At 44.1% G+C, this 24,379-nt stretch overlaps 2 protein-coding genes across 4 annotated transcripts in view; one reads left to right on the top strand and one right to left on the bottom strand.

Annotated features, from left to right (window-relative positions):
• Dcp1a (decapping mRNA 1A) overlaps window positions 1–10,304 on the bottom strand; it is a 56,037-nt gene extending 45,733 nt beyond the window's left edge. Inside the window, exons 1-4 of one of the 3 annotated variants that reach the window (XM_076544153.1) lie at window positions 9,924–10,068; window positions 7,912–8,016; window positions 6,469–6,509; window positions 4,694–4,821 (exon numbers count right to left, since the gene is read on the bottom strand). In XM_076544153.1, coding sequence (XP_076400268.1) covers window positions 4,694–4,775 — 82 coding nt within the window. In that variant the 5' untranslated portion in view covers window positions 4,776–4,821; window positions 6,469–6,509; window positions 7,912–8,016; window positions 9,924–10,068. Of the gene's footprint in view, window positions 1–4,693; window positions 4,822–6,468; window positions 6,510–7,911; window positions 8,017–9,923 lie in introns of all 3 variants that reach the window. The other 2 variants (XM_006981490.4, XM_016000085.3) reach the window with 2 other exon arrangements.
• Cacna1d (calcium voltage-gated channel subunit alpha1 D) overlaps window positions 1–24,379 on the top strand; it is a 462,187-nt gene that overhangs the window by 5,955 nt on the left and 431,853 nt on the right. The gene's annotated exons all lie outside the window — the stretch shown is intronic.

Genomic DNA, 24,379 nt, shown 5'->3' with positions numbered 1-24,379 from the left:
TGTGAGAAGTGATCAAGGAAACACTACAGGCCTGGCTTATGAGGGAATCATGCTAAAACTTAAGTATTTACAGTTGTTTACTAATAAGATCACCTGGCTTGAATCTAAGATACAATACAACACTTAACAGATTTAAGTGATTCATACAAGGTCACAGTAAGATGGCAAAGCTTCCATCTGTCTGTAATCAAACTCCACTCTAAGGAAGTACTACCACGGTAAAGCCTTCCTTAGGGATTCATTCTGCAGCTTTTGAATGCAGAAATCATTTATAAATTTCAGAAAGGAATGACTAAATGGGAGGCATAGAAGCCTCCTCTGTGTATGTCCTATTTAAACAGGACAGAGTAAATGGTATGCTGGAGTACAGATTCGTGCTGTGGGCTTCCCTCGTTCAACATGGCAAGTTCAAAGGGCTCAAGCAAATTCAAAACATCATCCCTTACATTTACTGGCCGCATCCTGGCGCTCAGCAGTCAGCCACATACAGCAGGCGGTCAGTGTTAGTGCTGGTAGAGAAGCCTTCCACCACGCAGAGTTCTAGCATACAGCAAGGCTGCTCTAGAGGGAGCTGTGTAATTCTGCGGTTGCAGTGAAGGACACTGGCTCTGAAGAGCAATGATGCTGGAGTCTACATCTCTCAGCAGCTTCATAACGCCTGGACAAGTTTCTAGACACCCGAGTATCTTGTCTGTTCATCTTTTAAGATGGGAATCAGAGAGATGGAGACATGAACATCACTGCTGTTCAGTAACTGCAGAATCTGCAACCCCTCAATCCCTCAATGAGGTCCAATTAAAGCCTTCTGTAGCTACCACAAGGCTGTAGACAGAATGAAAATACAGTATTTCCCAGAAATTCATGAGAATCATTGACTCCAATCAAAGTATCTTCTAAGATTTGACCTTTTTCTTGGGGAGCAGGTGAGCAAGTATTTTGTATAAAGAAAAGCTAAAAAAGAAATACAGCAGTTTAGAATTGGAAAAAGTTACAGTTCAATGGTTGTCCCCACCCTCATTTACTCTAAAACTGACCTGAGTGAGAAAAAGCTGGGTATGAAGTATCATTTGAGTTAAATGGGCCAGGTATTTTGGTGGCATCTCCCATGGGAGAATGACGAAAGAACAGCTAAAGGATCAGGTATAATTACCCATACACAGAATCAGATCCTAGCATTTATTTAACAGACAAATCCCCAAACAATTCAACAGTTTCCTGACCCAACAGAGCTACGTTCTGTGTTTATGACTCATTAGACAATCGTACACCCAGGAGAGTCCTAAGACTCCACATCACCCCATGCCAGTAGTCCTCAACCTGTGGGTCGAATGACCCTTTCAGGGGTTGCCTAAGACCACTGGAAATACCAGGTATTTGCATGATGACTCATAGCAGCAGAATTGCAGTTGTGAAGTAGCACGAGGAACTGTACCAAAGGCCGCAGCATTAGGAAGGTTGAGAACCACTGCCCTATGCTGTGGGACCACCTCTGATGCAGCGCCTCCGTTATTTAATGTCGCCCTCAACAGGATGACCTGGGTAAGTGAGTTCTCTGTTCAAGTAAGGAAATGTTTCTATACTTTGAAAGCTTTCTAAAAACAAAGACAAACAAAACAAAACCACAAACAAACAAAAAGCATTAGTTCACTTTTCTCCATAAGAATATTTCAATTAATCTATGAATACTGCTGATGATTAAGGTCTACTAATCTATGATACTGTAATGGGTTAAACTTATAGAACTCTGACAATTTTATGTTGATCCCAGTTACAGTCTAGACAGCTGTTAGGTATTGACATAATAAAGCCAGATGATAGATAAGGTTTGCTTATAAATCTCCCTATTTGTTCTGCACAAGCACTAGAGAATCACTTCCAAAGAGCCCAAACTCTGGTAGGTTCTATTTGCTTTTTTGTTAGTTTGGCTTTATAGGCAGGGTTTCACTATGTAGCCTTGGCTGGCCTGTGTGGACCAGGCTGGCCTTGAACACACAGAGATCCACCTGTCTCTGTCTCCTGGGTGCTGGGAATAAGGGTGTGCTCCACCTCCAGCATGCCAGTGTCAGTCAGTTTCACAAGACTGCAACTGTGAAGGACTCAGGCTTATGCTACAGGTAATCAGGTGCACCAGTCCCTTGATGATTTTCCCCGATGACGTGGAGGAGCAACACAGAACTGTCAGAACAGTAAAAAGCAGAATTTATGCCCTTTCACCTTAAAAATTTAGTCAGTGGACAGGGTGGTGGCGCACACCTTTAATCTCAGCACTCGGAGGCAGAGGCAGGAGGATCTGTGAGTTCAAGGCCAGCCTGGACTACAGAGGGAGATCCAGGAAAGAAAGACACAAAACTACACAGAGAAACCTTGTCTCAAAAAAACAAAAAACCAAAAAAAAAAAAAAAAAAGGTAGATGTTCTTTTGAAGAATTTCCCCACAATGGAAATTTTGTAACATTCCACTCTTCTCACTAGCTCACATAAATCCTGACCTTACAGGTACTAAATACCATGCTTCTTTGAGCTATGAGCTTATAGCACGGGTTATCCAGCCTCCAAAGTGCTGGGATTGCGAGTATAGACTACCATTCCTGGCTCAAAAAGTGTCTCTAATATGTATGGAGGATTTAAAATTTGAGAGGATGTAAAAACCTGAGAAACAGTTGACTGAAAAACCAAGAGATAGACCTTATTTTGCTTACTTAAAAATGAGCAAGAATGAATTTGGGGCTTCCAGCTTTCTAAACCACTGTTTTCATAACCCTATGGGTTAGACAAACTGCCCCTCTGTCCTCAATCACACTTCTAATACCCACACTGAACTATCAGAATCCAACGTACATTTTGTGTGTTTGTGTTTCTGGAGATCAAACCCAAAGCCTATGAAGGCTAAGGATTCATCTACCACTGAGCAATATCCTTGCCCTTTAAGTACATGTTTTTGAACAGATGGTCCCGTACTTATGATAATCTGACGTAAGATCTTTTGCTTACAAATGAAGTGAATGAAACCCGTACTTTGGACTGTACCTTGCCTTCAGAGTAGGGACAACGGGCAACTCTACTGCAGTGCTGGACACAACCACCAACCACAGCTCCCACTCCCAGAGCATCACGGGGACAACCAGTAATCTACAGTGCACTGTGCTGCTGAGCTATGATAGCTGGTAGCTTAAGTAGACTGACGAACTTTTAATTTACGATAGATTTGTCAGCAAGTAACACCAACGTGAGGTGAAGAACATGTATACGCTACTTTTTCGAAAGGGTTACTCTGAGCTTTGTTGACTGAATTTCAATCACTATTAAAATGTGTAAAAATGCTTGAAAAGATCTTGGACTAGGAACTCTCCATCTAATTGTATGCTATTGGGGATATTATTTTAAGGTGTGTTACTTTGGTTTATGTTGCCATTTTTTAACTCTGTGAAGCTGTGTTACGTTGCCTGTCTAAAACACCTGATGGTCTAATAAAGAGCTGAACAGCCAATAGCAAGGCAGGAGAAAGGATAGACAGGGCTGGCAGGCAGAGAGAAGAAATAGAAGGAGAAATCTGGGAAAGGAAGGAGCCAGCCACCCAGCTACACAGCAAGCCATGAAGTAAGAAACAAAGATTTACAGAAGTGAAAGAAAGACAAAAGCCCAGAGGCAAAAGATAGATGGATACTTTAAATTAAGGAAAGCTAGCAAGAAACAAGCCAAGCTAAGGCCAGGCATTTATAAGCAAGAATAAGTCTCCATGTGTGATTTATTTGGGAGCTAGGTGGCGACCCCCAAAGAGTAAAGAGCCAAAAACAACCAACAACAGTATGCCATGCACCTTTGAGTCTTAGTTGACCAAACTACCTGTGTATCCTACACAGGTTACTTTCTATCATTAAAGCACACAGCTTTTGACACAGTATTTGTACCTACTAAACACTCTATTAAACTAGCAGGTTGAAAAGTGCCACCATCCATGGCAAAGTCCTTTCACTGTGGAAAGCATGAGTATCTGCTCTCATTTTGTCTCTCGGACTAAGTTCTGTTGCTCAGGGATAGGAACTGACAAGAATCGGCACTACAGCAAAAACAAAGGACTAAATATTTCATAACAGAAACAAATACAATGCTAACAATTGGGCTGGATAGTATAGTTAACTAAAATAACCTAAGTTAGTTACTTGCAAAAGTCTTTTCATTTTAGAGCTCGCTTAAAATGTTTGCCTTTTGGGCTGGTAAGACATGCAGTTGATGAAGGGACTGGCCATCAAGCCTGACAACCCGAGTGAGTTCCATACCTGGAACCGACATGGTGGACGGCGAGAACTGAAAGTTGTCCTCCATACATGGGCTGTGGTGGATGTGCACTCATGAGTTCACAGTCTTTTTTTTTTTTTTTGGTTTTTTCGAGACAGGGTTTCTCTGTGTAGCTTTGCGCCTTTCCTGGAACTCACTTGGTAGCCCAGGCTGGCCTCGAACTCACAGAGATCCGCCTGGCTCTGCCTCCCGAGTGCTGGGATTAAAGGCGTGCGCCACCACCGCCCGGCTATGAGTTCACAGTCTTATACAGAGATAAATTTAGAAGAGTTCGATCTTTTACCAAGACACATATTAATAATCATAGAGTATAGACCATATTTTGTATAATTTGAAACTCCAAACTCTAACATCCTGAAACTGAAGCGCCTCTGTTCAGTGTAAACAGATATACTCACAGCTTGCATTTCTATACAGAAGAAATGGTTCGTGGAGCTGAAATTCCAAATCTTTATTCACTGGTTCGACCAGGTTGTGCATGTTTAGTCGGTTGACAATGGTGAAACCATGGTAAGGTGAAGCGGACCTTAGATTTAAAGAAAGGGAACATGTTACCTTTCAATCTGGAGAAGAGGTATCTATTTTTTTCTTCACTAAAAAATGCCTACATTATCAACATGACATGATTAACATTTGAAACCATGAACAAAAACACAAGGCAGGGATGTAACTCAGTGAGAGTGTTTGCCTAGCATGAACAAAGTCCTGGGGTTAGGCCTCAACTCTTTTTTGTTTTTCGAGACAGGGTTTCTCTGCATAGCTTTGCGCCTTTCCTGGGTCTCGCTCTGTAGACCAGGCTGGCCTCGAACTCAGAGAGATCCGCCTGGCTCTGCCTCCCGAGTGCTGGGATTAAAGGCGTGCGCCACCACCACCCCGCAAGGCCTCAACTCTTGAAAGTCAGACCATCCCGTTTGCTCCTAAGTGCTGATAAGGATTCAGTTCCTCAGTGTCACAGTCAAGTCACCGAGGTCCCACCCCACTTCACCTCCTGTGTCTTTCCTGCTTCCGCTGCTCTGGCTGTCACTGTCTGCAGGTGTGCTCCCACCTAAAGACCTGTCTGAACTCCTGCTCCCCAATGAGCACCACCCCCTTATCTCCAGCAGGCATGTGCTCAAATGTCACCACCTCACCTCAAAACCCACCTACTGTTTGTCTATTTACCATCTTTCTCCACTACTAGAATGTACGCTCCCTGCATCTGAGGAGCTTTGCCTCCCCCCATACATGTCTACATAAGCATGTATTGACATAAGATTGACATAGGCATGTAATACATATATGCTGGAAGAAATACCATTTTTTAAATATGGTACAAATATGTCTATGACTGCTACTCATAGCAGCAATAATCTTCCTTACATTAAATAGTTTTTGGATGTTTTTTCCTGAGTTAGATGGACTTGACCCCTACAGTAAGAATGCACTTAGTTTCTTTACTAAGGGATTCAACACACAATGCACTGAACGTTCCTCAAGCTAACACAACACTCTCTTCAACCCAACTCAAGACAAACAGAACCAGACAATCATCTTGCTGCCACCACTCCAAGTTCTAGAAAACAAGGGATGTGCCTTTAAGAACAAGCCCTATAGGCATCTCGAAAGACAAGTGTCCCATGACTGTCATAGCCTGTGGTCTGTCCAAACAAGGTAAGGCTGTAAACCATTGCAAATTACCAATGTAAAGAATTTTCAGGAGCTTAAAGTAAATAGATATACAATTATGAAATAACCTAGGCAGTCTAAACTCTCAAACTAAAATAGGTATGATGAAGACTATACAGCCCAGAACTTTGGGGAAGAAATGGGAAAGGGGCAGAACCAGTCATAGAGGACAAACTCTCATTCGAGACTACAGATCAGCAAGACCGACATCTGAGCTACTACAGTTAATGTGTACTGTATCCACAGACACTCATACGTTCATCCTTTTTAATATGGGAGGGCTGGGCAGCATCTCCTTGAGATGCATTATTAGAAATGGATTTCTATCCCGAGATAACTGTGTCAGGCTGAGTAGAGAAGCAGGCTAGGGTAGGAGTGCACTGCCTGCGTGGATGGAACTGGAAGGAAACAAACAGGAAGGCTCCAAAGAAACACCAGAAACGGACCATGCTGTAACAAGAGACTGCTCCCCGTTCAAGTGAAATAGAAAGAGACTTAAAAAACTTACCTTCGATACACAAATAGGGTCCCTTCTATATCAGTCTTCTCCTGTAACAGACAATAATTCTGTTAGTTTTCCCCTAATAAACCAAAGCCAAATGGTTTTAGTGGAGAAGAAATGCTTTCAGACCAACTTGTTTTATTTATTGTGAAACCAAGAGAGATACAGAGAGACAGAGAGGGTGTGTGTGTGTGTGTGCGTGCGCGCACGCATGCAGGTGCTTGTATAGAGGTCAGTGGTCATCCTCGGGTATCACTCCTCAGGAACTGTCCATCTTGTTCTTTTGAGTCAGGGTCTCTCACTGGCCAGAGGCCAGACAATTAAGCTAGGCTTGCTGGTCAGTGAGCCCCAGGGAATCACCTGCCTCTACTTCCCTAGTGCTGGATTGGAAGAGCACAATACTACACCCAGCTTTTTATGTGAGTACCTCAGGGTACAATTATGTGGGTACAATTCTTTACAAATTGTGTATCCATTCAACTCTACAGGTGTTTATATGAGTGTATGCAATATCCAATCCAGCATGTCTACATCTGTAGCATTTTTGTATTTTAACGGTAAGGAACATTAAAAAAACAAAACAAGCCGGGCGGTGGTGGCGCACACCTTTAATCCCAGCACTTGGGAGGCAGAGCCAGGCGAATCTTTGTGAGTTTGAGTCCATCCTGGTCTACAAAGTGAAATCCAGGACAGGCTCCAAAGCTAGACAGAGAAACCCTGTCTCGAAAAAACCAAAAAAAAAAAAAAAAGCAAAAACCCCCCCAAAACAAAAAAACAAACCAAAAAACACCACTTTTATGTACTCATTTTTAATTAAAAATGTGCATGCATGTTTTGCCAGCACATATGTCTGTGCACCATATGTGGGCCTGGAGCTCACAGAAGATAGAGGGCATTGGAACCCTTGGAACTGGAGTTACAGATGGATGTGAGCTGATATGTGGGTGCTGAGAGTTGAACCCAGGTCCTCTGGTTTCAATGCTCTTAGCTACTACTGAGCTATCTTTCCAGCCCCAGCCTTACCTTTGCAAAAGCTAAAACCTTCCAACCAGGTATCTTAATATCAAGTCAAAGTATTTTGTGTTGCAACTCAAAAAACCAAAAGCAAAATCAAAAAAAAAAAACAAAAACAAAAAAACAACAACAACAAACAGTCTATCAAAGTTAATAGAAAGAGAAAGTAAACTGATACCAGAGCTGAACTCAGGCACTGGGGCTAACGATGCACAGCTGTACACCACTGAACCAAATCCCTAACCCTCTAGTAATTTTCTTATAAGATACTTTGTTTCATCTCTGGAGAATTTAGGATTATTTTCATTAGTAACACATTTTGTGGTTAGTTAAGGACTACTACCAAACATAACTTTTTACTTTTTTTTTTTTTTTTTATCATGGATAGAAACCATTCTGACTCAGGCAATTCTGGTAGGTTTTTTAAATAAGCACCTGAAATTTTGATTAGGAAATTGTAACTTGGACTGGGTATATAACCCAGTGGTAGAGTTATGATGCTTACATAGCATCATGAGGCCCTGGGTTTGATCTTCTGCACTGCAAGAAATAAAACAAGAAAATACAACCCATTAGTATTCTTTCATTTGTTGTGATAAATGTTTAGTCAGGTAGGCCGGGCAGTGGCCTTTAATTAAGTGCTTTAATCCCAGCACTTGGGAGACAGAGGCAGCCGGATCTCAGTGAGTTCAAGGCCAGCCTAGTCTACAAAGCGAGTTTCAGTACAGCCAGGACTATTACACAGAGAAACCCTGCCTCAAAAAACAAACAGGTTTTAGGCACATGCGTGGTGCTTTTAATTTTTTCTAAAGTCAAATAATCCTATCAGTCCGGAGTTCATGACCTACATTGGATCTTGATATTTTAAATGTAACCACAAAATTACCAAAATTTAATGTTAGTTATATCAATTTATTGTGATAAAAATTAAAAATGAATGAAGATCTGTTTCTTATACATGTCTTTTATGCCACGATGAAACTTTCCCTTCTTGAGGGCTTTTTTTGCCTTTAAAAATATTCTCATTAGAAGAAAATGGCAGCCAGCTGTCTCAGAGTAAAAGTAAACTTGCCTCCCGAAATACATTAGGCAAAGTTACAACTCACCATTCACTATGAGAAAAGATGGTGGACACACCATGTATCAAGGTCCAAACAAACCAACAGCAGCTTAGTTTTCACTTACAGAACTCCATGGTTCAAATCCTCAAGTGTTGTAAGCCTTTGTGGAAAACTACAAATAGCTAACAGTAATAAATGCTACCTACAAATTCTCACCATTTGCCTGCCACCCCTATTTCACAAATTCACACATAGATCAAGCAAAGAAAAATGATGCAAAATACTTCAAGCTAAGGCCCTGTTTAAAAGAGGTACAAGGGTAGAACAGTTTATAATTTCACTCTTGGTTGCTTCCTACATCCTTTTCTCTTCCAGAAGGACGAAAATTATGGAAACTTCTTCTCAAGTAACTTTTATAAGTGACAATGAGTTTCCACAAAATTACATCTATGTATCAGTATCACACTGAATAAAAGTTACAATACTTCAGCGTTTTTGTTAAAGGGCCTCATTACTTGTTGAAGTGTGACCGCCAATCATTGATCAAGTCTATCCAACCGACGGTTGCCCATTAAAAGCATGAAGCTTCTACAGCTGAATGAATAAATTAGGAAGAGTCGAGCACAAGAACATGGAAAATCATGTGACCAGCTCCAGGTGCTTTAGCTGAGGCTAACCAGAGTCAGTGAATAGGCACTGTAACTTTTTCGTAACTCCATCGCCACTCACAAAGTCCAGAAAGTACTCAGATGTGAGCCATCAAGGAGATGTACCACTGGTGTCTTTTCCCTGCAAAAAAGGTTCCAAGGAATCCAATTCTTACCGTAGTAGCCCTTTCCCAAAATGCCTTGAAATCTTTCCCCAAACTCTGGAGATAAAGAGTAGTTCGACTGAAGCTGGACTAACTCTTGAAACTGATTTTTTAAGCTTCAAACCCTATCATCTCATTTAGGTCGGCTGGGGGAGAGGGGTGGACTTTGTAATTAAATACATGTAATGTACCTAATACTTCTCAACGTCTCAAACACAGGTTTTCAGTCACTTTTTAAAAAATCCAACTTGTCTTATATCCTTCCAATGCAACGTGTAAAGAAGGTGACCCACTCAAGTCCCCAGAGCCGACCCCCAAGGACTGACCTGCCTCGTTCCTCCCCTCTCCATGATTTTCCCCGCTATGCCTCCGGCCTGCTTCTCCAGCTTCTTTCCTCCCACCCCCCGTGTCACCCCTCTGGCTCTGCCCGGGCCTCGAGGAGAGGTTCTGGCCTCGCCTCAGCCGTCCTAGTCCCCGGCTTCGCTCCCCCACCCCCAATCCTAAACTGCCTGCGCGGCCCCTTTAAGAGGCGGCAGCGGCCAGGCTGGCACCCCCGGCGGCGGGGCCTCACTCACCCACTGGTTGGCCTTAGGGCAGAAAGTGTAGAGCGCGACCTGGCCCGTGAGGTCTGCGATGCTGGTGATATAGGGGTCGTGTCGCTTCAGGGCCGCCAGACTCATCTCCTGCCCTGCCCGACTCAACGACTCCATCTTGGATCCCGGAGCCGAGCCCCTCCGGCGGGGGCGGGCTCGAGAACAGGAAAGTGCCATCCCGCCCAAGTTCCCCCAGCTCCGGCAGCCCGCCGCTTCCGCCCCTCCGCCCGGCCTCACGGAGGCTGGTACGGCAGCTATTCTGTTCCGCCGCTCCCACGCCCTGGGAGCCTGGTTCCGACCTCCTTCAGGCCCCATCGGCCGGAAAGTCCCGGCGTCCGTCCGCGGCTGCGCCGTGGCGCTTAAGTAGTCGCGGGGCTTCGGTCACCTGGCGGGGTTCGAGCTCGGCCCGCGAGCGCGCCCGCCTCCGGCCCGCTGGGCGGGACCCCGTCCCCGGGGCTGTCCCGAGGTCGGGCGCAGAACCAAAATGCTGCTGTGGGAATGAGTCTGTCTCCACGGACCGTTTAGAAGACTCAGAACAAACGAGCAAGTGTGTGTGTGTGTGTGTGTGTGTGTGTGTGTGTGTGTGTGTGTGTGTGTGTGCACGGACCGTTTAGAAGACTCAGAACAAACGAGCAAGTGTGTGTGTGTGTGTGTGTGTAGAAGACTCAGAACAAACGAGAAAAGTGTGTGTGTGTGTGTTTAGAAGACTCAGAACAAACAAGAAAGTGTGTGTGTATGTGCACGCGCGCTGCATGTCAACCTCCGACCTCAGACTGCACCTTCACTGTTAACAAAGCCAAATGTTGAAAGAAATGTTTCAAAGCAGCCAAACTAGTTTGCCTGGAACTACCCAGGACTTGGTCTATCGCTTTCTCTACCCCTTTGCGTTTTCTCCCTTGAGTCCCAGGTAAATATTTCTATCATTCCGGATTAAAGAACACCATTATTTTCTAAGAAGATAACTTAAAATCAAACAAAAAACAGCCGGGCGGTGGTGGCTCAGGCCTTTAATTCCAGCACTCGGAAGGCAGAGACAGGTGGATCTGAGTTCAAGGCCAGTATGATCTACAAGAGCGAGTTCCAGGACAGCCAGGGCGGTAACACGGAGAAACCCTGTCTCAAAACAACAAAACAAACCCCAAACATTTATTCGGCATCTTAAGGAGTTAGGTACTACTAAAAAGTAAAACAAAGTGCCCAGCCTTATTTTCACTGTTACTTTAAAAACCAACGTTTTCCTTTATTGAAGACACCTCGGTACAATTGAACATTTTTGAAAGGACAACCTCTACATTTTCATCAAAACACCACCACATATTTATATTGCTTATGGTTTTACACCCCAAGATCATTTATGGAATCGTGTGTGGAGCAAGTACAAAAGCAGGGAAAGGAACATGTTACTTATTCACGCTTCCCTCACGTGTATTTTAGATGAATTTATAGAGTAGTGGCCACTTCTGAGTTTCCAATTGTTTGGGCTCTGGGAGGAGCTGAAAGCAAGCAAATAACCGCCATGCTAGACATTCCAGAGGGTGGAGCCCTTAATCCCATCTGAGGCAGAAAAGCTTTCTAGGAGGAGGTAATGTCTGGACTGGTGCTTTGGTGAATAGGTGTTCCCTGGGAAATCAAAACAGAAACTGAGGTTTGCTTCACAGCCCAGTGGTGAGAGGGAACCTACCATTTAATTGATGATTTAATTCAGACTTCAGAGAAGAAGTCAGTGGCTCAAAGTTTCACACCAGTTAGGAGGATTCTGGTGTTAGAATCTCTGGGATCCTTTATTCCACATCTGGGCCACCTTTCTTTCACCCAGTGGTGGGTAGGAGTCCCGTTACTTTCTGTACCTTCAGTTACCCTCTGTACCCTAATTTTAATGTTATTATTTAAAATTTTAAATTTACATATGTGCATATGTGTCTGTGTAAATTTATGCCAACATATGTTTGTAGGACTGCCTGTGGAGGCCAGAAGAGGGTGTTGAAGCCCTTGGAGCTTAAGTTAGAGGCATTTGTGAGCCTCCGGACCTGGGTGATGGATCTGGACTCAGGCCCTCATGGCTGAGCAGCATGTGCTCTTAACAGTGGAACCATCTCCCCAGCTCTTAATATATTAAGTTAGGTACTAAATTCAGAGACACACGAGGTACTGTCTTTAGCTTCCTTTTTCTTATGTAGCTGTTCTAAAATAATCCAAACTATTTCCTTTCATTGTGAAATGTTGTCCCCCACGAATGATTGAGCTGTTGCTATCTTAAAGTCAGAGCAAACAATGACTACCTCAGAGCTCCTCACAAGGTTGGGCCTATTAACATGTTCCCTTGGAGAGAAGGGTGGCTCACTAGCGGTCATGAGACCACCTGGGAGGCCTGGCAGAAACCCAAGGGAGGAAGGCTGTGGATAATCCCTCATCCAAACACCTGTCAGTAAGCAAGTTAGACCTGGGGAGAAACCCTTCTTTAGTATGATGTTTGTACCCTGGGGAAAACAGACACTTGGTCACATCTCCCAAGGGAAAGCAACACCTTTTAATCCACTATTTCCAATCAAGCAAGGCTAAACTTGTGAAGTAGGCCAAGCTTTCATATTTTGGAATAGAAAATTCTCTTCAAAACGCTTTGTTTTCCAGACAAGGTCTTGCTGTGTAGCCCAAGCTAGCATGAAACTCACCAATTAGGCTAGACCAGCTGCTGGGTGAGCTCCAGGGAGTCCCCTTTATATGCCTCCCCAGAGCTAGGATTACAAATGTGTTACCACACCTGACTTTTTTGTTTGTTTTGAGACAGTTTCTCTGTGTAACAATCTTGGCTGTCCTGGAACTCACTTTGTAGACTAGGCTGGCCTCGAACTCACAAAGATCCATCTGCCTCTGCTTCCCAAGTGCTGGGATTAAAGGCATGCACCATGACCACCTGGCAAAGATGATGATGATGATGATGATGATTTTATTTTTTTGGCTTTTTGAGACAGGGTTTCTCTGTGTAATAGCCCTGGCTGTCCTGGAACTCTGTAGACCAGGCTGGCCTCAAACTCACCGAGATCTGCCTGCCTTGACAACTTACATTTTTATATGAGTTCTGGGACTAGAATGTAGGTCATTTTGAATGTAGGTTTTGGGGTTGGGGATTTAGCTCAGTGGCAGAGCGCTTGCCTAGCAAGCATAAGGCCCTGGGTTCGGTCCCCAGCTCTGGAAAAAAAAAAAAATTGTAGGTTTTTATTGAGTTATCTCCCCAGCCCTGTTGTTATTATTTTGAGGCTAATCTGGTCTTGAATTTATTATGTATATCAGATTGATCTCAAACTTGTGATCCTCCTCTCAGCCTACTGAATGGTGAGCTTACAGTTTTGTGCCTCCATACATGGCTTCAATTATTAAAAAATAAATAAATAGGGCTGGAGAGATGGCTCAGAGGTTAAGAATACTGGCTACTCTTCCAGAGGTCCTGAGTTCAATTCCCAGCAACCACATGATGGCTCACATCCACCTGTAATGGGATCTGGTGTGCAAGCATACATGCAGGCAGAATGTTATATACATAATAAACAAACAAACAAACAAACAAATAAATAAAAATGATTTAGAAACAAAAACCTAAGAGGCAGTCAATCTCACCCCTGCTCTACTGTGAGCTGATCTGTGGTAAATCATGAAGCATTCCTGTGATGATGTTTTCATTGTTAGGGTATTTTGTCATAGCAACCAGAAATGAAATCAGGACATTGCCATTTAAAATTATGGGGTTAATCTGTACTGTACGAAGTGATGTGCAACTGTAGTTCTAACTCCTCAGAATTCTGAGACAGAGCCACGTATGGTGGCTTGTGCCTTTGATCCCAGCATTTGGGAGGCAGAGGCAGGTGGATCTCTGTGACTTTGAGGCCAGCCTGGTCTACATATGGTAAATAAGAGGGTCTACCATAAAAGATGCTGGAATACCCATCACACAAGTTGAGCACCGTCTTTTAGTTCCAAATATAACCGCTGTATATATAACCTTGTTAATGAGCCATAGCTTCCTCAGTTCCCCAGTGTGAAATCCAAAGGCCTGGGAGATACTGCTCCATCCAGCGTGCTTGCTCATGGGAGCACCTGCTTACCTTTCCTCTCAACCCTCACTTGCCCCCACCCCGTCTCTACCTCTGTCACTTCTCTCTTGGTTATGCTCAGATCTCGGGGACCCCTAAAAGACCACAAAAAAGAGTCTCCTATGTAAAAGCAAAGAGCCTTTATTTCAAGCTTGAGCTTGGACTTTCCGTCTGTCCAATGCAGCAGTGAGAGCAGAGAGCACCTCTGGGTGGGGTAGGGTTTTTATCATAGCAAAGGTTGGGGTGAGGGGATTTCCAGGGTTCAGGCCCCTGATCGGCTGACATTTGTCTAGGGGGAATAGGTGTGTACTGGTCTCAGGGACATTTGGCGATCTTATCTAAGAGTTGGAATGTTTGGAATGTCAGGTACTTCCCTTTAGGTGCTGGCCGTTTCCTGGATGGTGCCAATTATGGCTTTTCCTAGATCCAGGTGTAGCCTGCCAGGAAGCCTGTCATGGCAGCTGTGTGGTCAAGCTGTTTTGTTCCCACCCTCACCCCACCCTCCCTCACCCCCACCCCATCTTACTGTTTTTCTTTCTCTGTTTCTCCTCTGTGTGTCCTCCCCGATATGTGTTCAGGTATGTGGCAAGTGGATATGCATGCATGTGGGGGCCAGAGGTGGAAGTCAGATGTCTTCTTCAGTTGCTCACAAACTTTTTTTTTTTTAGTTTGAGACGGGGTCTCTCAGTGAACCATGAGTTCCCCAATTTGGCTAGACTAGATGGCCACTGAACCCCGGGGATCCTCCTCTCTCCCCATCCCCAGTGCTGGGATCATAGGCATGCTGCCTTGCTTGTCTTTTTTATGTGGTTTCTGGGGGTTGAACTCAGACCTTTCTGTTTGTATGGCGAGCACTGAGCCATCCTTCTAAGCATCTCCACTTTCTCTTTGTTACACAGGTCTCCATATGTGGTTCAAGTTGGCCTGGAGCTTGCTAAGTAGCCCAGGGCAGCTGTAATCTCTTATTTCTCCTGCTTCTGGCTTCTTAGTACTGGGAGCAAAGTTGAATATCACCACCCCCAGAATGTTCATTATGTAAATATGTTCATTATTTGCCACAGATATGTGGCAAAAATCTGAGAGAATGCCGGGCGGTGATGGCACACGCCATTAATCCCAGCACTGGGGAGGCAGAGGCAGGTGGATCTCTGTGAGTTTGAGGCCAGCTTGGTCTACAGAGTGAGATCCAGGACAGGCACCAAAGCTACACAGAGAAACCCTGTCTTGAAACAAAACAAAAACTCAAAAATCTGAGAGAAGACATAGTAATTTTAGCTCTAACAAAACTTTTGCTTATCTAAGTGCCCGATTTGCTTGTATTAACATATTTATTATTCTTAGGTTGCATGCTTTCTAAAAGCAAACTTTTTAATACAGCCCAGCGTAACCACTCAGTCCGCTCCCCACATGTGTTTTTTTCTTTTCCCCTTTATCTTTTCATCCCAGTTCCCCTGCTTAGATTTTTTTAAGGCTTATTCTAGAAGTATCTCTTTATTTTTGTTTTCATTTTTGAGAATCGAAAGCTAACTTTCCCAAGGTCTTATCATGATTCATTGGCTGAGCTGGGATGAGTATCTTTTAGCTCTGGTGTCCAGACAGATCATGTATCTTGCTACTATTCTGCATGGCTTACTCTTGAATTACGCTAGCTGCACGTGAGTGGAACTTGTTACCTCCATGCTGCTGTTCATCACTGATCCCCGCTTTAATTCCTTTTGTGTGAATGCAACCCAGTGGTTGCAAGCTTATTGTGAGGTTCACAATTGAGTCCTTACCGGATACTTAAGAATAATTATTTCATTACTTTAAAGGCCATTAGAGAGATCCACCTTTCTTTTTTTTAAAGATGCCAAGTATTTTTTAGAATTAGAGTTCTGATATGTGAACTAGTCTAGACGGTTGGTTCTGGAATAGAAATACACATTGAGACTGGGGAGACAGCTGGATTAGTAAAAGTGTATGTCTTGAATGTATAGATCTGAGTTCCATTGCAGAACTCAGTTAATACATAAAACATGAGTTTAGCTGCTCATGCTTCTAAGCCCAGTTATGGGGAGGCAGAGACAAGTAGATTCCTGGGGCTAGCTGGCTGGGCTCAACTAGGTGAGCTCCAGGCCAGCAAGATACCCTGTTTCAAAAAACAAGGTGAGGGTGCATCTCCTTGGAGAAGCCCATGTTCACGTTCTGGGGTGTGTCTTCCTTTCTCCCTGTCTTTTTTCTCTTCACCCTGGTGCTAAGAATCTGTATGGAAACCTCCGACGCTGTTCCAAAACAACAACAAACACAAGGCATGTGGCACTGGAAGAAGCATGCCCCACGTGGATCACTGGCTTTCATGTGGCACTGGAAGAAGCATGCCCCACGTGGATCACTGACTTTCATGTGGCACTGGAAGAAGAAGCATGCCCCACGTGGATCACTGGCTTTCATGTGGCACTGGAAGAAGCATGCCCCATGTGGATCACTGGCTTTCACACTCATACATGTCCATGCCCCCCCCACCAGGGTGGGGGTTTGGGGCATGGGAAAGAAATGCAGATGCTTCTGTCGGGAAGAGAGAAAGAAGCCAGGACAGCAATAGAGCATCATTTACTTGATGCATTGATTTCCAGACAAAATCACACTTAACATAGTGCTTTTGATAATATTCTCAGGTCGAAAGTTTTGTGCTTTTTACGGTCACTTAATCTAACATACTGTCTCTGCCAGCAGTATTCCAGCAATGTCCTAAATAATAGCCCCACAGCCAACTGGCAGACTGTCACCAAGGTGGTTCATAGGTACATATGTTAATAAGCTCTCACTAGGGGTATTGTGTGTATTCTGTCATCTGTTTATAAAGAGCCCTGAGGCATGAGATTGGTTGATTTTGCCCGTGCCAGAGGTTGTTTGAAGTTCAAGGACAATCCCTCTTATCCTTTTCCATTGTGATGGGCCATTTCTTTGGTTTAGGTGTGGCTCTGTGACCCAATTCTGGCCAGTGGACTGTTAGAGAAAGTGATGTATATTATCTCCAGGCTTGGTTTTCAAGGAGCCCATGGCCTTCCACATTTCTTATTTCACCTTCCTTTAGTGTGGGCAGGCAGCCATGGTGGGGCAAGAAAGAATGTCACAGTATAGGAAGTAGAGACAGTGGATCCGAATCACCACGGGGAGGGACCTGCTGGGGGCGAGGAAATGTTCTTCTCTGACAGTTGTATAAATGAAAGATAGGTCTGTAAGGTCTCCTTTTTACCCTAATGTCCATCTGAAGATGTTATCCTGCTCAAATTGTTTAGAAACTCAGCAGCAAAAATCCACTCATATTGGGCTATGGTGGCGCACCCCTTTAATCCCAGCACTCAGGAGGCAGAGGCAGGTGGATCTGAGTGAGGTCAGCCTGGTTTACAGAGCAGCCAGGGCTACACAGAGAGACCCTGTCTTAAGCCACCCCCAAACAATCCACTCTGAAGGAGAATAGAAATGAAGCATGTGATTTAGCAGAACGTACTGCTTTGTGCCTTGACAATAAGTCAAGATCTGAAAAGAACTCCGGGCACAGCTCTGCATTTACAATTAGTTGCAGCCACAAATTTGCAGAGTCACAAAGTGGCTAAAGGGTAAAAGAAATTATTTTTCTGTCGACACTATTAAGCAATCGATTTCGCCTTTGCATTGTGAAGCAATCTGCTAAGCAGAGTGGGAGGTTGTCACTGAAAATGTGCTGGTCTGTGTCAAATCCACAGCTGTTCTCAGAGGACCTTTAGCCCGGCTTCTCCTTAGGCAAATGAAGATGTGTTTCTGAGCGAACACAATAGGAAGAGTTTGATTACAGGTGTCTTTCTGCTGCGTCAGTTCTGGAAACTGCAGGTTTCTTCGCTGACTCGAGGGAGGTGCCAGCTACTCTCTCGGCTCCCAGCTTTTATAGTGCCATTACTCACTTACCAGTATTTGCTTTTCTAACAAAATCAACATGGTTTGTCTTACTTTTGTTTTTAATTCCCTTAATGAGTTTTAACTAAAGACCGAGTATCAGATCCAAGGCCTACTGACAAGCTGTTGAATGCCTATGGATTGAATTTGTCCAGGATCTCAGATAAGGATTAATTATTTATTTTCAACATACTCTGCTACCCTGAGATAAAACCACAGGGCCACATTCTTTACCCACTCAGTTGTTTTTTCCGTTTTCTGTCTTTATTTGGATTTTCCCACATAGGTCTACTTGGCTTTTTTTTGTTTTTGTTTTTGTTTTTTTTTTTTTTGAGACAGGGTTTCTCTGTGTAGCTTTGCGCCTTTCCTGGAACTCACTTGGTAGCCCAGGCTGGCCTCGAACTCACAGAGATCCGCCTGGCTCTGCCTCCCGAGTGCTGGGATTAAAGGCATGTGCCACCACCGCCCGGCGCACATAGGTCTACTTGGAACCAAGCTGACATAAGATGTGTTGGATGGAGTCTTCCTCAGATAATCCACTCATATGGTTTCTGGAATAGGCATATTTTGTTTAACTTAATTCGTTTATCCCATGGGCTCCCTCACTTGCACTTACATAAATTAATGTGGAACAGGATATTTTAAAGCTTACTTTGAGTTACTGAAATGGTCTAATGCAGTGGCATTTTATCACAGCGACACTATCATCACAGTATGAAAAAACATTTGCTCACCTGTACCTTGCCTGTAGCCTTGAGGAAGCTTAAGGAAAAGTACCTGTTCTACACCTTGAAGTAAAATATTCATTTAGTTAAGAGAAGGACATAAAATATGCTTTCTATTCAACAGGCACTGACTTATAATACACAGGATAACCAGTTTCCCTGGCACAATAAAATCATCAGCGCTACTGTGATAGGAGATTGAAGTAGGTCAGGAGCGGGCCTTTTTACATTGCTCGGGAACAGAAGAAGGATTAAAAATGTATGCATTACCTTCTAGAAACAGTGATCTGGGGCAGAAATGTAATAGAATACCTGCTCTCTTGTGTCGCCCTCCACGGCCCTGTGCATCTCACTTTGTGACTGCCTTAGCAAGGCAGCTTGGGAAGCTATAGAAACTCTCAGCAAAGATGAAGATCCACAAAACCCAGGGGAAGTTTTGCTGAAAATCCAGAAGCAGATGGTATAGAAAGGTAATGTTAAAATAAGAATCAAATAATTGTGTTTTCTATGCTCCACATGTTAAAATGCATCATAAATGTCTTTCTGGTTGAAAAATACAGGATAGTGATTGTGTAAAATATCCCAGTGGCCAAAACTACCAACATTTCTTCATAAAAGGGCTTTATTGAGTTTTGGAAAAGTTACTTGTTAATGTTTCATTAACTTTTTAGACTTCCTTAGTCTTTATTTTATGTTATAGTAAAATATGTTTGATGCTGAAAAGAACGTAAGAGAACTATTCATCAGTACATGCAGCTTTGTCTTAAGAAATGTTGGGAAAGTGGAATTTCTTTTTTCTTTTTCTTTCTTTCTTTCTTTTTTTTTTTTTTTTTTTTTTTTTTGGTTTTTCGAGACAGGGTTTCTCTGTGTAGCTTTGCGCCTTTCCTGGATCTCGATCGCTCCGTAGATCAGGCTGGCCTCGAACTCACAAAGATCCACCTGGCTGTGCCTCCTGAGTGCCGGGATTAAAGGCGTGCGCCACCACCGCCCGGCTTGAAAGTGGAATTTCTTATCTGTAACTGTCTAGACATTGTGTCCGAAGTATTGCTGATCTAAATGGGTGCTTTGCAACAGAAAAGCTGCTGCTTTTCCTGTCTTTTTCCATTGATGACCTCTCCTCTCAGTGTCCAGTAATGAAGCACAGTTTCAAGCCTTCCATTTGTCTGGTTGGGCTAAATTTCCTTTTCAGTAAAGATGATTAAAATGGTTTCTTAGGAAAACCTTACTGGTCAGGCTTTTTTTCTTCTTCTCTTCTTTCTGCAGATCCCAACAGTTCAGGAATCTATTGAGAACTGAGACGAGTGAAAAGTAATGAAACACACATAGAATTCTTTATTTTTAAATCTTTGTATGTATATGTTGTCTACATGAGTGTGTGCAGGTGTGCCTGTGGAGGCCAGAGGTCAGTCTCCAGCGTCGCTATCTCTTTACCTCATTCTGTGAGACAGAATCACTCACCGGCTGGCCAGTGAGCCCCGCTCACCCCGGCATTCTCCGTTCTCTGCCTCTCAGTGCTGGGATTGCAGGTGCACACCTCCGTGCCTGGCCTTTTGCCTGGGAGCTGGGGTTTTCATGCTTGTACCCACTGAACTGTTTTGTTTTTCTTTTCCTTTCTTCTTTTGGCACTACCGGGGATTGAACCCAGGGCCGCTTGTGCCAGGTAGACGCTCTTCCCCCTGAACTACATGTTAGTCCTGCGTAAATACAATTCTTCAACTCATGAGGTACAGCTCTGGGTGGGAAGCTACCAAGACATCTGTCACACCATAGAAGCAGAGCCTTGAAGCTGTGAATTGTTGAAAATAGATCAGCAGAACTGAATTGACAAGCAGTCTTTTGTTGTTCTTTTGAGACAGCCTTACTCCGTACTTCAGGTTGGGCTGGAACTCACTCTGTAGTCTAGATTGTCTTTGAACTTGAGATGCTCTTACTGCCTCGGCTTCCTGGGTGCTGGGAGTACAGCCATGAGCCATACAGCCAAGACCACCCCCTCTGCCAGCCAGCGCCCCGCCCCCCCCGCCCCCACTTCAAACGGGTAATTTCAATGTTGTACTTTGCTGTGCCTTTTCAAAAGGAGCAAGGAGCCTTTCTCCTCCCCAGTGGAACCTACTGGTGGTTAAACAGCGCGCTGCTCCTGGCTGGCCGCCGGCAGAGGAGAGTGCTGATCGGAAGAATCACAGCCATGGTTACCTTTTTAGAGCTTTATTGGGGGGGAGAGGGAGGGAGGGAGGGAGAGAGAGAGAGAGAGAGAGCAGAAAGAGAAGAAGGAGGTCCAGATGGAAGGAAGGAGCGGAAAGGAAAGAGAGGGACGCACAGAGGGCCCACTCGCTTTTTAGGCTGGGACGTAATAAAGGACCGAATCCTGACACCCACTCCTTTTTAAAGTTTGAATAGCATCTTTCCTGATATGAATAGGGAGGTCTTTAAAAAAAAAATCTATCATTGATTATAAAAAGATCCACTCTTGGCCCAGTGGTGGTGGCTCACGCCTTTAATCCCAGCACTCGGGAGGCAGAGGCAGGTGGATCTCTGTGAGTTTGAGGCCAGCCTGGTCTACAGAGCGAGATCCAGGAAAGGCACAAAGCTACACAGAGAAACCCTGTCTCGAAAAACCAAAAAAAAAAAAAAAAAAAAAAAAAAAAAGACCCACTCTTTGAATTCTGTCCTTCCAAACTGGTGACTGTACTGGAAAACCGTTTCCAGAGGCAAAGTTTGTAGCACTAATTCTAACTGGTCATAATAATAAAAACCCAGAGTCAGATTTCAGAGTGAAAGCTGAAAGATCAGAGAAGCAGAGCAGCTAGCCATTAGAGAGACTTCTTACCTCTAAGTGTTATCCTTATCTAAGGGTTGGAATGTTTGGGATGTCAGGTACTTCCTCATCCCAGGGTGGTATCAGCTTAAGGTTTTTCCTGGATCTGGGTGTTGCCTTCCAGTAAGCCTGTCACAGAAGCTGTGTCTAGGCCCCTAAGCCTGTCATGGCCCCTAAGCCTGTCATGCTGTTGTGTGGTCAAGCTGTTTTGGGGCTCTCCACACTAGGAATCCTCAGAACAAAGGGCTGAGCTCCTGTCTCCACCCTGCCTTATCAGTCCCTGTTGGAGGTCCCCAAGTGCTGGGATTAAAGGTGTGTGCCACCACTGCCTGGCCTCTAGTTGTTAGAGCACAGACAAAATATCACCACAAAAGTTGATTAATCTATATCTTTCTTTTAAAAACTAGTGGAGGGTCAACCTATTAGCATCCTGAAAGTGGTTCCTCTCAAGTCTCTTTTACTAGGGTTCTAATAAATCCCAGTTTTGTTTGTTTGTTTTTTTGTTTTTTTTTTTTTGAGACAGGGTGTCTCTGTGTAGTTTTGGTGTCTGTCCTGGATCTCGCTGTGTAGACCAGGATGGCCTCGAATTTACAGAGATCTGCCTGCCTCTGCCTCCCAGGTGCTGGGATTAAAGATGTGTGCCACTACTACCTGGCTAAATCCCAGTTTTTTTTGTTTTTGTTTTTAATTAGGGTTCTAATGCCATTCATGAGGATCCACACCATGACCTTATCACCTCCCAGATCCCTCATCTCCAAGCACCACTGCCTTAGGGATTAAGCTTTGAGACAGGATTTACTATGTAGCCTTGGCTGGCCTGGAACCAGGGGGTTCTCCTGGTTTGTATTTTTGGAGGCTGGCTGGGGTGGGCACATCAGTAAGGGCCTCACATGTGTCAGTTCACAGTGAAAAAGATGGAAGTCAAGTGTGCACACCGAAGAATGCCACCAAGGGCTGCATGCTCAGATCGCTCATCTATTTCCACAAGTGAGACTCATAGCCGCGCATATCCTCGAATATCCTCCATATCCGCGACCCAAATCCTGCCTATTAGGCCCCACCTTCCAAGACTGCCAGGTCTAAACAGTATCCAATACATGAAAACACACTCAAAGCAAAGGAGTGTGCAACAATCGGGGAATGAAACAGCATTTCTCCCAGGAGACATTTCAGTGGCCCCGTGCTTTCCCAGGTTTCTTAGAACACATTCTGGTTTTCTGAAAGCATCTAGAAGAGTAAGGATGATAATAAAGAGTCCAAAGTTTCGCCATTTACTAACTAGGCAGTTCAGTTTTGTATGGATAAAAGAATCTATATTTCCAGCATTGATAAAGTATATCAGACCTCTATCACAATGATCAATGCACCATGCTTTTGGTGTCGTGATTTTCAGTATATTCCCTACCATAGGCATATACTATTCTTCACTTATACACAGGCTATCCAGATGTATGATTTTCTTTCGTGCTCATTCTGAGCAGGGCCAGGATGTCAAGGAGTAAGTAGACGCTCTGATATGCAAAGTGACAACCTGTCTTCACAGAGGCGGATCCAATCCTGCCGCCACAGGGCTCCTCGCACAAGATTGCTCTGCCTCACTCTCTGTGGGCTCAGCTGGGATCTCAGCTCTTTGGCTCCCAAGGTGTCCCTTAGCTTCATAAATCAACGCAAATAAAACCATGGTGATCTAAAAGTCCATTCCACCTTAATACCTATAATAGTGTACGTATTACACTTACCGTGCATGGTGGATAGCCTACCAAAGTATGAAAAATTGTTTTGTGCTATCAAAGCAATGAAACTGGGTTGTGGAGCAAGAAAGGAGGAATAAACAAAAATTGTCTCCGTAAGATTTTATCAGGTGGTAAAGGAACTTCGGGAAGTGTTTCTAAGGTCGTACCTGCTTGACTTAACTCTGAATGTTGTTGCTGGATCCTGTTTTGCTTTGTGCTGGACCTGGTCCTTGTCTCCTGCTCTCTTGCTGTTGAGCAGCTCATAGGATACTGGAAGACCTGTTTTTTCCTGTAGCTGAACTGTAACAAGGTCACCGCACATCCGCTGAAGTCAACTCTGGTTATCTTGGGGGCTGCTGACCCAGTCTGTGACGACCCAATAGCTTTGCTTTTTGCCTTTTCGCTATTTCTCTGCTCATGAAAATTTTCGTCAGGTAATTAGGAACTTGGAAAGAATGTCAGAAAGAGGAAACCAGCATTATAAAGCAATGTACAGTAAGTCTAAAGAAACGATAATGGAGCGGGGCGGTGGCGGTGCACGCCTTTAATCCCAGCACTTGGAGGCAGGGGCAGATGGATCTCTGAGCTCAAGCCAACTTGGTCTACAGATTGAGTTCCAGGACAGCTGGGGTCACACAGAGAAACCCTATTGTGGAAAAACAAATACAAAACAAAAACAAACAAACAAACAAAAAACCAAAACACCCCGCCCTCCCCCCCCCAAAAAAAGAGAGAAAGAAATGGTAATGGTGGGGCTGGAGAGATGGCTCAGCAGTTAAGAGCACAGGCTGTTCTTTTAGAGGTCCTGAGTTCAATTCCCAGCAACCACATGGTGGCTCACAGCCATCTGTAATGAGATCTGGCGCCCTCTTCTGGCATGCAGGCATACATGCAGACAGAACACTGAATACATGATAAATAAAATAAATCTTAAAAAAAAGAAAGAAAGAAATGGTAATGGTGCTGAGTGTCTAGATGAGTGATTTTCAACCTTCCTATCACCGCCACCCTGCAGTTCCTCATGTGATGCCCCCCCACCCATGAAATTACTTTGTTGCTACTTCATAACTGCAATTTTGCTACAGTTACAAATTGTAATACAAATATCTGACATGCAGGAGATCTGATGTGTGACACCCTCCCAGGGGGTAGCGACCCACAGGTTGAGAAC

Source organism: Peromyscus maniculatus, chromosome 9 (genome assembly GCF_049852395.1).
Source record: "Peromyscus maniculatus bairdii isolate BWxNUB_F1_BW_parent chromosome 9, HU_Pman_BW_mat_3.1, whole genome shotgun sequence".
Lineage (NCBI taxonomy): Eukaryota > Metazoa > Chordata > Mammalia > Rodentia > Cricetidae > Peromyscus > Peromyscus maniculatus.
The sequence above is the reverse complement of the archived record's forward strand: the minus strand, read 5'-3'. Positions and strand labels throughout refer to the sequence as shown.